The following is a 12742-nucleotide window of genomic DNA, read 5'->3' as shown; positions in this document are numbered from 1 at the left end:
TGCCTCAATATAAGAAAGATACTAAGTTATTAGAGAGCATCCTAAAGAAGCCAGTGAAGATGGTGAAGGGTCTTGGAGGGAAGGAGCCCTTATGAGAAAAAACTGAGGTCACTTGTCTCTTCAGCCTGACTGAGGAGACTGACGGGAGACCTCATTTTGGAAGACAACTTCCTTGTGAAGGAAAGGGGAGGGGAAGACACTCATCTCTTCTCTGTGGTGACCCTTGACAGGACCCAAGGGAATGGCCTGAAGCTGTATGAGGGGAGGTTGAAGTTGGATATTAGGAAAAGTTTCTTCCCCCAGAGGGTGTTTGGGCACTGGAACAGCTCCCCAGGGAAGTGGTCACAGCACCAGCCTGACTGTTCCAGAAGTATTTGGACAACACTCTAAGGCACTTTGTGTGGCTCTTGGGGATATCCTGTGCCGGCTCAGAAGTTAGACACAATGATCCTTGGGGGTCCCTTCCAACTCAGCATATTGTGATTCCAGACATGACTATGCAGCTGGCAGAGAGCTTCTGTCTGAGTAAGAAGTCTTGTTTTGCTGTTGCAGCAAGGAGCGAGTGAGTACAATTAGGAGAAAGCACTGCAAGCGATTTCACCACCTGCCAGTAAAAGCTAGTCAGCTGAGAGCCGGGTTAGTTGTGAATGTTTCACAGGCGGTGAAAAAAGTACCAAGCACAGCATGAAGTGCAGCTTCAGAGACTTTACCCTGGAATATATGGTTGTGCAGAATTCAATAAGAGTTTGATATCAACCAGGTATTTGATGTTTTACAGGCATTAAAGCTTGTATTTAAATAAGCAATAAGGTTGCATTAAATCCACACTTCAAGGAATAGCTGCCTGGTCTGAAGATTTATTTTGCTAAAGCAGTGGGAAAAAAAAGCACTTCAGTTATTTTCTACACAAAGCACACCCATTTGAAAAATAGACAGTGGGACAAATAAAAGGGCAGAAGTGTAGAAATTCTACTTGGAATTGATTAGAATTTTCAGAGAGCTTTGCAACTACAGTCTTGTTCTGTAAGTAGGTTTGCTCAAGGAGTGCTCTAAAATAGGTTGCATTAGCAGCACTTATATTGTCAGAATAGCTGCACTGGAAAAGCTTTCATTACAGAACACATGCAAGCTCTGAGCAGACACTACTAGGGTTTGTTGCTATAATGTTACTACTGAAAGCATCCATATAGTGATATGGATCACACCCCTCACCTTTCTAATCCACAGTGTTCTGCTTGTAGATGCCCAGAGAGCAAATTTCCTTTAAGCCCTAGATAAAACATATTCCTAATTTGGATTTTTTAAACGCTGAGAAATCTGATCCAATTAACACATTGATTGATTTTGCAAAATACTGTGCTAATTACATGCAACCAGTCATTGCTGGGTTAATTAAACATGCATCCAAAAAACCTACAGCACTAATCTAATTAGCAATTACTACAGCTGTCATTACCTCTTTTCACCTACTTTTAAGCTGTGCAAATTCACACCAAGAATCTCTTCCTGCAAACTCCTTACATGAATAGCTTTCTTTGACTGCAGGAATGCTTCAGCACAGAGAAGCTTTAAAAATTAGGCTGAATACTTTGCAGTCCACAATATAGCTTCTATTCAGACATCGTCATGATAAACTCATACTGTATCCGTCAGTTTTGTCAAAATTACAAGATAGGAAGATTTTTCTTTTTAATTGACATGTGATTTTACTGGGAGTGTATGTAGGTCCTACCTTCAAGTGGTTGCCTGCAAACCTAAAAACATACTTGCATTTCAGAAAACAACAGCAACAACAACAACAACAACAACAACAAAAAGGATGAACATTCCTATATATTCAGACAGCTTTAAAACTGTGTCACGTGTTAAAAATTCTGAGTGAAACATCTCAGAAAACTATTGGCTTATTCAGATTGCCAAATTCAGATTTTTGCAGAAAAAATCATCAATAAAGAAAAAAAGGTTGAGAACTTTCATGCTGTATGTGCTTTTCTTCCTTAGGCTTGATTCAAAATATATACCAATTTTCACACACAATACAGGGGTTATAAGACCTTGATTTCTAGTTACTTGGAATGGCATCATATATAGCATATAAACAGCCAAGTATAGTTTTCACATCAGTTCTTCATATAAAAGAATAGAGAGAAGACTTGCTTGAGTTTTAGTACACAATTTTTATTATTTACAAACAGGTTTATATGTAATGAAAGGTAACTATCTATATACTAATTTTTAGTTTGTTCGCTGCAAGTGACCTGCAAAAGCAAACAGCTTCACATCCAGTATCAGAATATAATTCAAATGGAATTTTTAGTAAATATTCAACATGGGCCTTGGATTCCAAAGCCATGCTGCACATGTTTTCTGAAAGAACATTAAGCTATTTCTAATTCCACTGCAGTTCAAATGCATCATTTGAAAACAAGGAGTCATCTATCCCAGCCCTTGAATTTGACCTTGAACGGGTTAAGTCAATAGTGATTTCCAATACCCTAAAAAAGAACTTGGACAGTTTAACAACAGTGGCCCAGATCTGAGAACAGATTTCCAGAGGACTGAAAAAACTGGCATACAAATATGCTGAACTCTTCTGCTGGAAGCTGATCTCTGTCTGGTGTGCCAGATCTGCAAGAGAAGTTGAGGGAGAAGCAGCTGGAGAGAGCAAAAAGCCAGCATTCAGCTAGTAATCACTAGTGCTGTGTTTCCTAGCAGTAGACTCCAATACTTCCTATCAGGGCTCTCTAAGCTCTTCCTGTAAATTTGTTAAGGTATTGCTATAATGATAAAGTCCTTCACAGATTTTCTGTCACACAAATGCCTTTTCTTCTTTAGTTTAAGTGTTGAGAACATTATTTAAATTTTATCTTAGATTCAGTGGCAATGTGAAAATTCATCGGGCTGGAAAATGTGTATTGTCTTTCCACAGTGAATTTAAATAATAACAACAGTGTATTTATCTGGGATGTTTTCTGTAGGAGTATGGCATCTTTTATTTTTTCTTCTCCATCTGCAGTTGAACACTTTAAGTAAAAATAAAGATGCAGAGTGAATGCAGGCATGTGGGAAAGAGAGCAAGTGGTTTCTATGGTAAAATACCCCTTACCGTTATTCATTGGTGTAAATTGTGTGGTATATTAGTTTTCAATGAAAAGTGAACTCCAACTGAGATCGATCGGTATGACATTTACTAGTCACAGCTTTCTAAGTACCTCACGTCCATTTATGTTTTACACTCTCCAGCCATTATCTTGCTGTAAAAGTAGACCTGTTTTTGTAGGGAACAGACTAAAATCTCATCTTTGTTGCCAATAGAGCTATATTGGCACTTCTCACAAGGAAAGGCAAGGAAAACAAGTCAACATTTGGCTTTTACACAGATAAATAATGTTAATTCAGTATTTGTTTATCAATATCCTAGAAACAATGATAGGAAAGTTGGAAAATTTTTAAAGTCTTCCCTTGTTAAAGACCTTTACACATAAGCCCAGTAATTTCACCTCATTTTCCTTAACAGCTGCAAGGAAACATTTGTTGCACTTTAGGTAAAGTTATTGTTGAAACAGAGATCATGTAGAAAGTCTATATTTTTAATGTCTTTTTGTAGTAGAGTGATGACAACTTCTTTGAATTTTTTTGTTGGCAAATTCTTATGATCAAGTTAAGAGGTACTTTACGCAAATTAATTGTGCTCATGTACATTTTCGTACAAGTCTGACAGTAGAGATCCAACCACGGGGTCTTTAATGTTCCGACTTTCACATTTACACTCTTCTACAATCATGATTTCTTTGACCACTGGAACAGAATCAGTGCAGTTGAGCTCCAGGCGTTTCATGGAGAACTTGCTGGGCAGGCAACGAGAGCAAAAGGTATAAAGATGATCTTCTGAACTAGGAACATGGAAAGAACTACATTTTCCAAAACACAGATTATTCTGTACTGTCACCTTCTCACAGCTGTTATGAGTAACACCCTGAAACAGAAAAGCAGTTTAATGTTTCTGATGCAGAAATGGCCCATGGACTTTGCTAGAAGGCATAAGGAAAAAAAAAAAAAAGAAAAAAAAAAGCTACTGCACTTTTTTCTTCTCAAAACAAATAGTACAGTTTTCTAGACAACATCTGTAAGTATGTATGTCTGTGTGAAATAAATTTCGTTTTGGATGTGAAAATACATGGTCTTTGACAGATCATGATTACAGAAACACTGAGAATTGATGGTGATTTACAATAATTACAGCACTTTTACCTATGCTGTTTGCTTGTCTTAATGTTACAGAATGGCTTCATCTATGCATGGGGCAATTTACCAGTTCTCCGAAATTCTTAGCATAGAATTAGACATAAGCATCAGTTTTCTAAATACAGAAGAAAACAATCCTTGTTTAGGTGTAAGAGAACCACCAGCTTTTCCTGTAAATATTTGTTCTGAGAATCTGTATATGCACACACACACACACACACACACACACACACACACGTGTGTGTATACACATACATATGTATATCTATACATATATATATATATATAAAGTGAGAGAGACAGATCACAATTCAGATGTACAAACAGTCAAGATGTATATTTATTGAATGGATAACTGCTCATCCATTTCCTGCCTGCTTACACCATGTCCCAATATCTGTGCATAAAAATAATAAATAACTCTATAAAAATTGAGTCTGCAGCTTTCCAGTGTTGCAGTTTAGCAATTTGCCTCATCAGACTAAACTTTTTCATCACAGTCTTTCAGCCACTTTTGAGCAAGTGTTCTGAAGCCCTTTGACTAAGCCACTTAAATCACCCATGTCCCTTTAGTTGCTGATTACAAGAGACGGGGGAAAGGCGTGTTTGTTGATCTTGGATACTTGTTCTTACCTGGGCAAAAGGCAGGGTTCTGCAGTTTTCTTGGTGCATTTCATTGGTCTTGATTGGCAGGACAACCTCTTCAGATGCTGAATTTTTCTTTAACATGAAATGGTCCCAGAATTTCTTGGCATCTTTTCTGTAGGGAACTTCAGACTCTCTCTTGCTGGAATAGTGGGGTGGAGAGAGGTTTTCCACAGGAGAGGTCTCTCTGGTTGCAACCCAGGTTCTTGGGTTGTGGTCTGCATGGAGTCCTGCACTGGGAAGTATGAATCTGGACATTTTTTTCTCCTCTTTCTTCTCATTTCCAGATGCTGTCTGTGGAATTGATACAAAAAAGCTTGGTACTTTCAGGGTCTCTTCAATTCCTACTGGGTTCTCGCTTATCCGCTCAGGAGAATTTTGACTTTCAAACAGATTTTTGTCCAGGTTGAGAAAGTGCTGAAATGGCCCTCTGCTTCTCCTTTGCTGTGAATTTCTCTGTAGCTCTGTGGCTCCAAGACATGAGAGCACTAACATCTGAAGGAGAAGCAGTGACATGGTCCTGGAAAGGGCAACCCTGTAGATCTGCTGCTATTGCAGTGAATGTAGTGTGCTACCTTTATACAAGAAGAGATTATGGCAGAGGAGAGGAGGGCTCAGGGGAGACCCTGATGGGCTAATTGCATTCATTTACTGTAGATTACAATTATGATAGGGAAGTTTGTGCTAATGAAATTCTGCTTTCAATCTGAGTTATGTGTATTAGAAGCTCCTATCTAAAATCTAGTAACCCAGGATGTTGTGGAGGACAGAAGGAATCAACAGGAGGAAATGTTTGGATAAGGTGTCTAGTTTAGGCTGAGGAATTAAGTAAACATTTGAGGTTGTGTATTAGAATGTTCAGTGTGGTCTCCATTGTTTATTTTTACTTTCCATTCCATACAACCAGAGACTATCAAAACAGGGAGTGTTATTTCTTTACAATAGGAAAAGGCAAGCTGATTAAAGTATGCTGAAAGAGCAAGCTCAATCTGGAGACTGCGTTTTTAAAATTTAAGTCTAACTTTGGACTTTCAGGTTTGGGATATGACCCTAGGTCTGCACGACTGACAGACTGCTGCTCAGACAGTCAGAGGAATCTGTCAGGAAGCACTAGTCCTCACTTCATCTTCCTCACAGCAGGTTGGCAGCTGCTGGAGTACAGACATGTCACCAGCACAGAGTAGAAGGTCTCAAGGTGAAGAAACTCTGCTTCCTGGGTTTTCAAAGCCTATCTTACAGTGCCACATCCTGTTCAGGCACCAAAGCCATTCCAGACGTCCTATAAAGTAATAATGATAAATGAATATTTAAATAAAACTTGTTAAAAATAGATATTTATGATTCTAGCTATCAAAGTCTCAACAGAAATACCTAAAGACTACTAGACTTTAAAATGGAGGCATCTTTGCGTAATTACCATGTTATGCAACATGTAAGAAAAAATAATCTTCTAGAACAGCATATAAAGAAAAGTTTTGGGAGAGGGAAAAGTTGTTTTCAATAAACATTGCAAAAGTAATCCTAATCTTAAAATACGAAAAAGAAACTCTGTTTCAGATAATTTGCCATTTAGGTACACTAATCTTCACACACTCCTGTTTCTACAAAACTCTATCAATATACTCTAAAGTTTGTATTATTCTTGAAAAATTGTATAGATGCATGAGGTTACTTGGCTTTAATTTTCAGGGAATTAATTTCTTGCTTAGAACTGCACTTTGAATCCACACCATAATTGTGTTCAACAATTTGAACTGAAGCAGTTGACTTTTGTAGCTAAAATAACTTGTATTTGATATGTACTGGTAACAGTCACTCAAAACTATTCAGCAATGACAAGAACATTAAATTTTGAGTTTTCCTTCTTTTTCTCTCTGTTTTAGTTGCTGAAGAGCCCAAAGACTGGGCTGATATTCAGACCTATGTATTATACTGTATTATGTTGTATTATGTTGTATTATATTATATTATGTTGTGTTATGTTGTGTTAGGTTGATACAGAGAATCTGCCAATGCCTTTCAAACATGAAATTTGGATTTTTGAAGCAAGATACATATTTGCAGGTCATCTAAGGGTGTCTCTAATAATGCATAGATAAAAAGTAAATTGTAGAACAGGAATGATTTGGCTTCCCAGACTATCTAAACTAAACTGGCCTGGGTTATTGCTGCACTGTAACTGTTAACAATAAATGTATAAAAATCTTAGTATTTACATATATGTAGAGATGTTTTGCTGCTAATGTTACATTGTAGTGCAATGGCAATGAAAAAAAAACCTCTTCGAGATCAGAATCACCTCCTACTACATACCATTCTGTCCTGTAACATACAGCAAGAAGAGAGATCTTTGAGACCTTCAGATGTAAATGCACAAATTATTATTTACAGAAGGATAGGGAAGAAGACTGAAGCAAAGTGGTGTCAGCAAGTCACTCTGCAAGCTGCTCTGAAACCCAAAGGCTGGTAAAAGAGCTCTCTTCACTTCTAGTTGCACTGTTCTAGTTCTAGTTCTAGTTCCTGGGGTCAGGATGGTGTTACCTAAGATCTGGTGAGACCAAAAAGCAGCATGCCAGCTCTGGTTCTGCTAAGAAAGTATAACACTGTTCCTTCATGCCTATAATGTCTGCTTTCCAAGAGGCCAAGGTGGTAAGATATGGGACGTGGTACATCTGTGCATGGTTTGTTCAATTTCTAAATACTACTATAATCTGTTTTGAAATCGGCTGCCTATATAACTGTGTAGAGGTAGCAGGTCTCTCCTCAACCTCTCTGCTTAGGCGAGAGCCTGCCTGCATTACAAGAAGGCATCCCAGCTCAGACAGCAAGGTCAGATAATCATTCTGAAGTTAAAAATAGCAAGCATTTGCAAGTCTCTTTGTGGTGACATTGACTGCATAGACTAATAATTGACAACTGGCATTGGATTGGGCACATAATCATTATGTTCCAAATAGACCTAATCTCAGCTTTCTACAAAAAACCCCAATGCTGCTTCTTTTCTAAAAACTTGTTTTCCTGCCTGATTACCCTTTCATATAACATGTTTTCAATGTTTTCTAGTTATTAAATCTTACAGCTATATGCAGCAGTGTCTTTCAAGCAGGCTTTAGTTTGCCTTCATAATAGCAATTTATTCAGGACATTCTGTTTTCACTAGAAATAGTCACTGTGAATGTTTGCCCATCCTTTTAAAACTGTCAGGTCTATAGATGACAAGTGCTATGCAAATGCAAAATTATTCATTTGTTTCAAAGCTGGAGTTTATTCAGTCATTAATGGACATTATCTACACTGCCAGTTGATGCCTAAAAATAATTCTTGGGCAGTGCTTGAATTATTTGCCTTCTGTTGAGCTAAATAGTCTCATCATACCATGACTGATAATAAAATCATTAAAATTGATTTTATATATACAGTCCAATTCAGTATCTTGTAATTTTCGAAACACATCTGATGTAGACAAACTTGTATCCAGATATATCTTTCACAGACCCCATATGAAGACCTCAGAACTAATGAATTATCACTATGCAGTTTATTCTCCAATAATTGTTCTTATCAAAGAAGGCCATCTGTGGTCTTTGTTTTACTGAGTTTTAGGGAAGCAGATCACATATAGGCCTCATGGGAAATTTTTAATTATGAAACCAAGAGTCTCTTAACAAGGTATGAGATGAAAGAACAGGCATGTACCTCAAATTTAGTACCTTTGAACTCCCCTATGTTTCAAGTCATCTGTTGCACTGTTTCTTTCTCCACTCATTTATGTTTTCCTGTTAACATTTCTGTTTCTTTTCTGTGTTCTGGCAACAGAACTAAGAACAGCATTAAGTTTCATGTGTCAGCCAAAATGAAGGTGCTCACACTTTAGAACATTTTTTTATGTCTTCAGTGGGGCATGGATGAGCATCCTTTCACATCTATTGGACCATGTTCTCCTGGCTGTATGTACATACAGAGGACACAGTGAGTGGTTCTGTCTCTGAATGGTACTGGCACATATGTACTGCCTAATTGACAGTGTACCCAATTCCAGACCCAGCCCGTGGAGTTCTCCTGGTTATGTAATTGATTGCAGCAGATTGCTAAGGCGTGGCACAGGGAGAAAGACACTGGGAAAACCTGTGGGACAGGAAAAAGGAGGCTGGGCAAAGACACAATTTGGGAAGATACATCTTCCTAGATTGTTGTGAATAATTTGAGAGAGTTTATTACTGAAGAATTTGACACCACCAAAAAAATTTTTCTAATATAATTCAAGGAAGATGCACACAAAATTTCTTTAGTTAAAATAAAAATAGATATAAACTTAACTTAAAATTTCTTCTATGTGCATAAAATTATATTCTTTTGCTCACTCTGATTATATGCAATCAACCAACATCTGCCAGTTCCCTCAGCACCTGTGTGTGCATCCCATCAGGGCCCATGGATTTATGGTTTTGTCTGCCTAGCCGATCTCTAACCAAACCCTCAATGGCCAAGGGCAAGTCTTCTTTTCTCCAGCCTTCCTCTCTTGCCTCCAGGGTCTGGGATTCCTGAAGGATGGCCTCAGTAGTGAAGTCTGGGACAAAGAAGTAATTCAGTTACTCTGCCTTCTCTGTATCTTCTATCACCAGGATGCCCACAATATTCCTATGGGTTTCCCATACAGCCTCTCTCTTTTAACACGTTCCATAAATTTCTTCTGTTTGAGATTTGCTAAAAGCTTTCTGCTCATCCCTGTAGGTCTACTGCCACCGTTGTTTGATTTCTTGCTCCTGGCAATACATTTGTCTCTTGAGTTGGGAGGAATGCTGAATACTGACCAGCTCTCCCAGATTCCCTTGTAACTCTAAACCATGGGAATCCTTCTATTAGGTCCTGTTGATTAGGACTACTTCTGATTGAAAACTATACAGTACCTCAATGCCAACATAAAAAAGCCTTGGAAACAAGAGCTATTTTGTTGATATCACTTAAGTGTACTGATACCGAGAACAATATTTAAGTAACACAGAATAGAGAGTTATCCATACTACAGTCAGCATAGCTTCTTAAAGGGTAACAAGGGAGAAAAACTTCTTCTCAAGAATGAAGTTTCTGAGGGACAAGGACTTTTTCACATCCTTCTTTAAATCAAGAATCATATTACAATTCATTTTTATATATTGGCAGTCTTACTTGAATTCATTCTTCTTCTTCTTCTTGTATATCTGCTTGCAGACCTATACCTTTTCTTATATTTATTTCTCAAAATATACAGAATTTTCTCTGTTATATGTGGTTAACTCATGGTACAAATGTCTTCACAGTATTCAGTCAAGGATAGGCCCAAACAGAAGAAAAAATTGAATTTAGAAGCTGATTAGAGTAAACAGGAGGTACATTGTGCTTAACTCTAAGCGCATTTATATTATAAATTTATATTATTTATTTTATAAATATAAGATAGATAATATATATAAATATAAATTATTTATTTATATTTATATATAATGTATAAATATATACCTATAAATAACAATAAATAAATATAAATAATATAATATTAAATATTGTATATAAGATATTATTATCTGTATGTGTTTTATATTTATTTATAATAAATAAATATAAAATAATCAAATATAAATATAAAATATAAAATATAAAATATAAAATATAAAATATATCTATATTTATTATCTATGTATACATGCATATTATTTATATCAGTAACTAAAGTTATTATCACTAGAAAATAAGTTTTTGTGCGATTTTGAAATTAAGAAATTTATATTCACCCAGGTATATTTTGAGGTTTTTATTAACACACATTACAGAGTTAAACATGACAATATATATAGTGTTTTGAATAGAAGAATTACTGTAGCACCAATCTTTTTGATGTAAGTAATGCAGAATCACCAGTATTCACTGAATCTTATGCATAATACTCTCAAAGTTATTTTTATAATTTGAGTGAATAAAGACTTGAAGACATTCACTAAAGTATCCTTGTGTAGGAAGAAGGTCTGGAAAACTTTTCTGATATTTTTCAGACTAAATACTTGATATATATTAAGTTAGTAAAAACTCAAGTGCTCCTGCAACTTGTTGCCTATCCATTTTTTTCACAATCATTGGCTTTGTGTTAACTACCTCCCTGTCAAATTTATTTGAAATATTGACATATTTAAAAGATATTTGACAGGGAGTGAAAGTGGTTAAAAGTGACAAGCACATATAGTGCTCACACAGCCCATCCCTGTGTAGAATCTAAGGCAACTGCTAGGTTCTTTTCACTTAGCATCTTGATTCTTTTGCTCTTGGGCATGAATTTATGGATAGTTCTGGTGAAGTAAATCCTTTGTTTAACAAGAAAGTGTGGCATCCATATGTGAACACCAGAATTTACATGCTCCTTTTTCTTACTTTCAGCCATTTGAAATGCTCCTTGTAGTGCTGATCCCCTAAATACTGATTTTTCCTCAGTTTACTCAGCGTCTAATTCAAAAATACTGAAGGTGAAAAAATCCGCTAAGCTCCTCAGGACTGTAGGCCCATCCATTCCTAAACTTCTTAGAAGCCATAATTTGCTATGTTAACAGAAAAAAAATATATTTGTGCTTTTTCTGATTTGAGTATGTTTCATTCTTCAAACACCAGTATCTAATAATAAAAATAAAAGGTATAAAGATCTGTGAAAAAATACCTATTTAAGGACAGGAAAAATAAAATTTATTAGTTAAATGTTTGGAACAGTTAAGTGTATTGGAAAAAAATTCAGCAGCCTATCAGGGCAGAAATATACTTGCTCTGCAATATAAGAATTTTAGTTTAATTAGTGTATTGTGTTAGATATAACTAAGCCAGTAAACTCATGCAGTTTGCACAACTAAAAATCTGTTATGTAGTGAAATCTTCATACGCTGAAATCACTTTAAAGTAGTTCAAGTGAAGTACAGAAAAGGGAAAATTTCCCCTACTCTCACAAAAGCAAACCTGAGGTCACTGTTGTGTCAGATGGCATGAATCATTTATGAGTTACTGATCAAGTAACAAGCACCTTTGTCAAAATCCCCACTCTGTTGATATCATTAATTTATTAAATATTTGGTAGAGGTATTTGAATAATCTCAATAGGCTTTATCAAATTAGCACCAATAAATTCTACATCTTTTATTTAAAAAAGACCCTAAAGAAATAAAAGTTTATGTCTCAGTCAATTTTCCATGGCATTCCAGAGCACACCACTAAAAGATACTGAGAGTGCTTTTTTTTAGCTGGGTTTTTTTTGGTTTTTTTTCTGTAATGAAAACTTTCAGGAATAAAATCAGGTCTAACACCAGATATTCAGGAGTACTTGGTTTGGAGACAAGTAGCAAATCTATGTTGACCTAGAAAACTCCTTAAACAAAGGGGTTTCTGTCTAGCAAAAGTGTCTAGAAACATCTCATAATTATTACCTTTAAAAAAAATCAAAAATCTGGGATAAATCCTGGAAATATTTTTTGTCTGCATCTCACCTTTTTTATTGCATCTGTTGATAGCAATAAAAAAGGTGAGGAGATTCTGTCCCTAGTATGCTTTTTCTCATTCTGCAGTGCACCCGTATTTATTGGCAACAGTCCTTTCAGGGAGGTTCTTTCCTATATACAAAGACTCTTCAGCTACTCACGTGTTGATATAACTTGTCACAGACAAGGAGGAAGGATTAGTAACCCATGCGTGACAAAGGCAAAGAAGAGGAAAATATAACCCCTGAAACAGTGTTCTTCAGCTCAGAGAGGAGAGGTGATTCTGCTCTGCCTGTCCCTTGCAGGACTGAGAAATTGTGACAAGGAACCCAAGAAGGAGGTTTTGCAGCTCTGTTGCAAAATGGGTC

At 36.4% G+C, this 12742-nt stretch overlaps 1 protein-coding gene across 1 annotated transcript; it reads right to left on the bottom strand.

Moving 5' to 3' along the window:
• Positions 1 to 3682: 3682 nt before the first annotated feature.
• Positions 3683 to 5406, bottom strand: CER1 (cerberus 1, DAN family BMP antagonist). The gene is made up of 2 exons (XM_041485588.1): positions 4879 to 5406; positions 3683 to 3976 (listed from the first exon to the last, which is right to left on the bottom strand). Exons 1-2 carry the CDS (start codon positions 5404 to 5406, stop codon positions 3683 to 3685), a joined length of 822 nt encoding a protein of 273 aa, XP_041341522.1.
• Between the last annotated feature and the right edge of the window lie 7336 nt (positions 5407 to 12742).

This window comes from Pyrgilauda ruficollis, unplaced genomic scaffold, assembly GCF_017590135.1.
Source record: "Pyrgilauda ruficollis isolate IOZ18807 unplaced genomic scaffold, ASM1759013v1 scaffold71, whole genome shotgun sequence".
Lineage (NCBI taxonomy): Eukaryota > Metazoa > Chordata > Aves > Passeriformes > Passeridae > Pyrgilauda > Pyrgilauda ruficollis.
Note: the sequence above shows the minus strand (reverse complement) of the source record. Positions and strands in the feature narration are given on the sequence as shown.

What these genes read in the sequence shown, in the direction of transcription:
- CER1 (XM_041485588.1), bottom strand. Translation starts at nt 5,406, where the DNA reads ATGTCACTGCTTCTCCTTCAGATGTTAGTGCTCTCATGTCTTGGAGCC. An exon ending in GAACCCTGCCTTTTGCCCAG is followed by an intron (nt 3,977 to 4,878) that starts GTAAGAACAAGT and finishes TTTCTGTTTCAG; the next exon opens with GGTGTTACTCATAACAGCTG.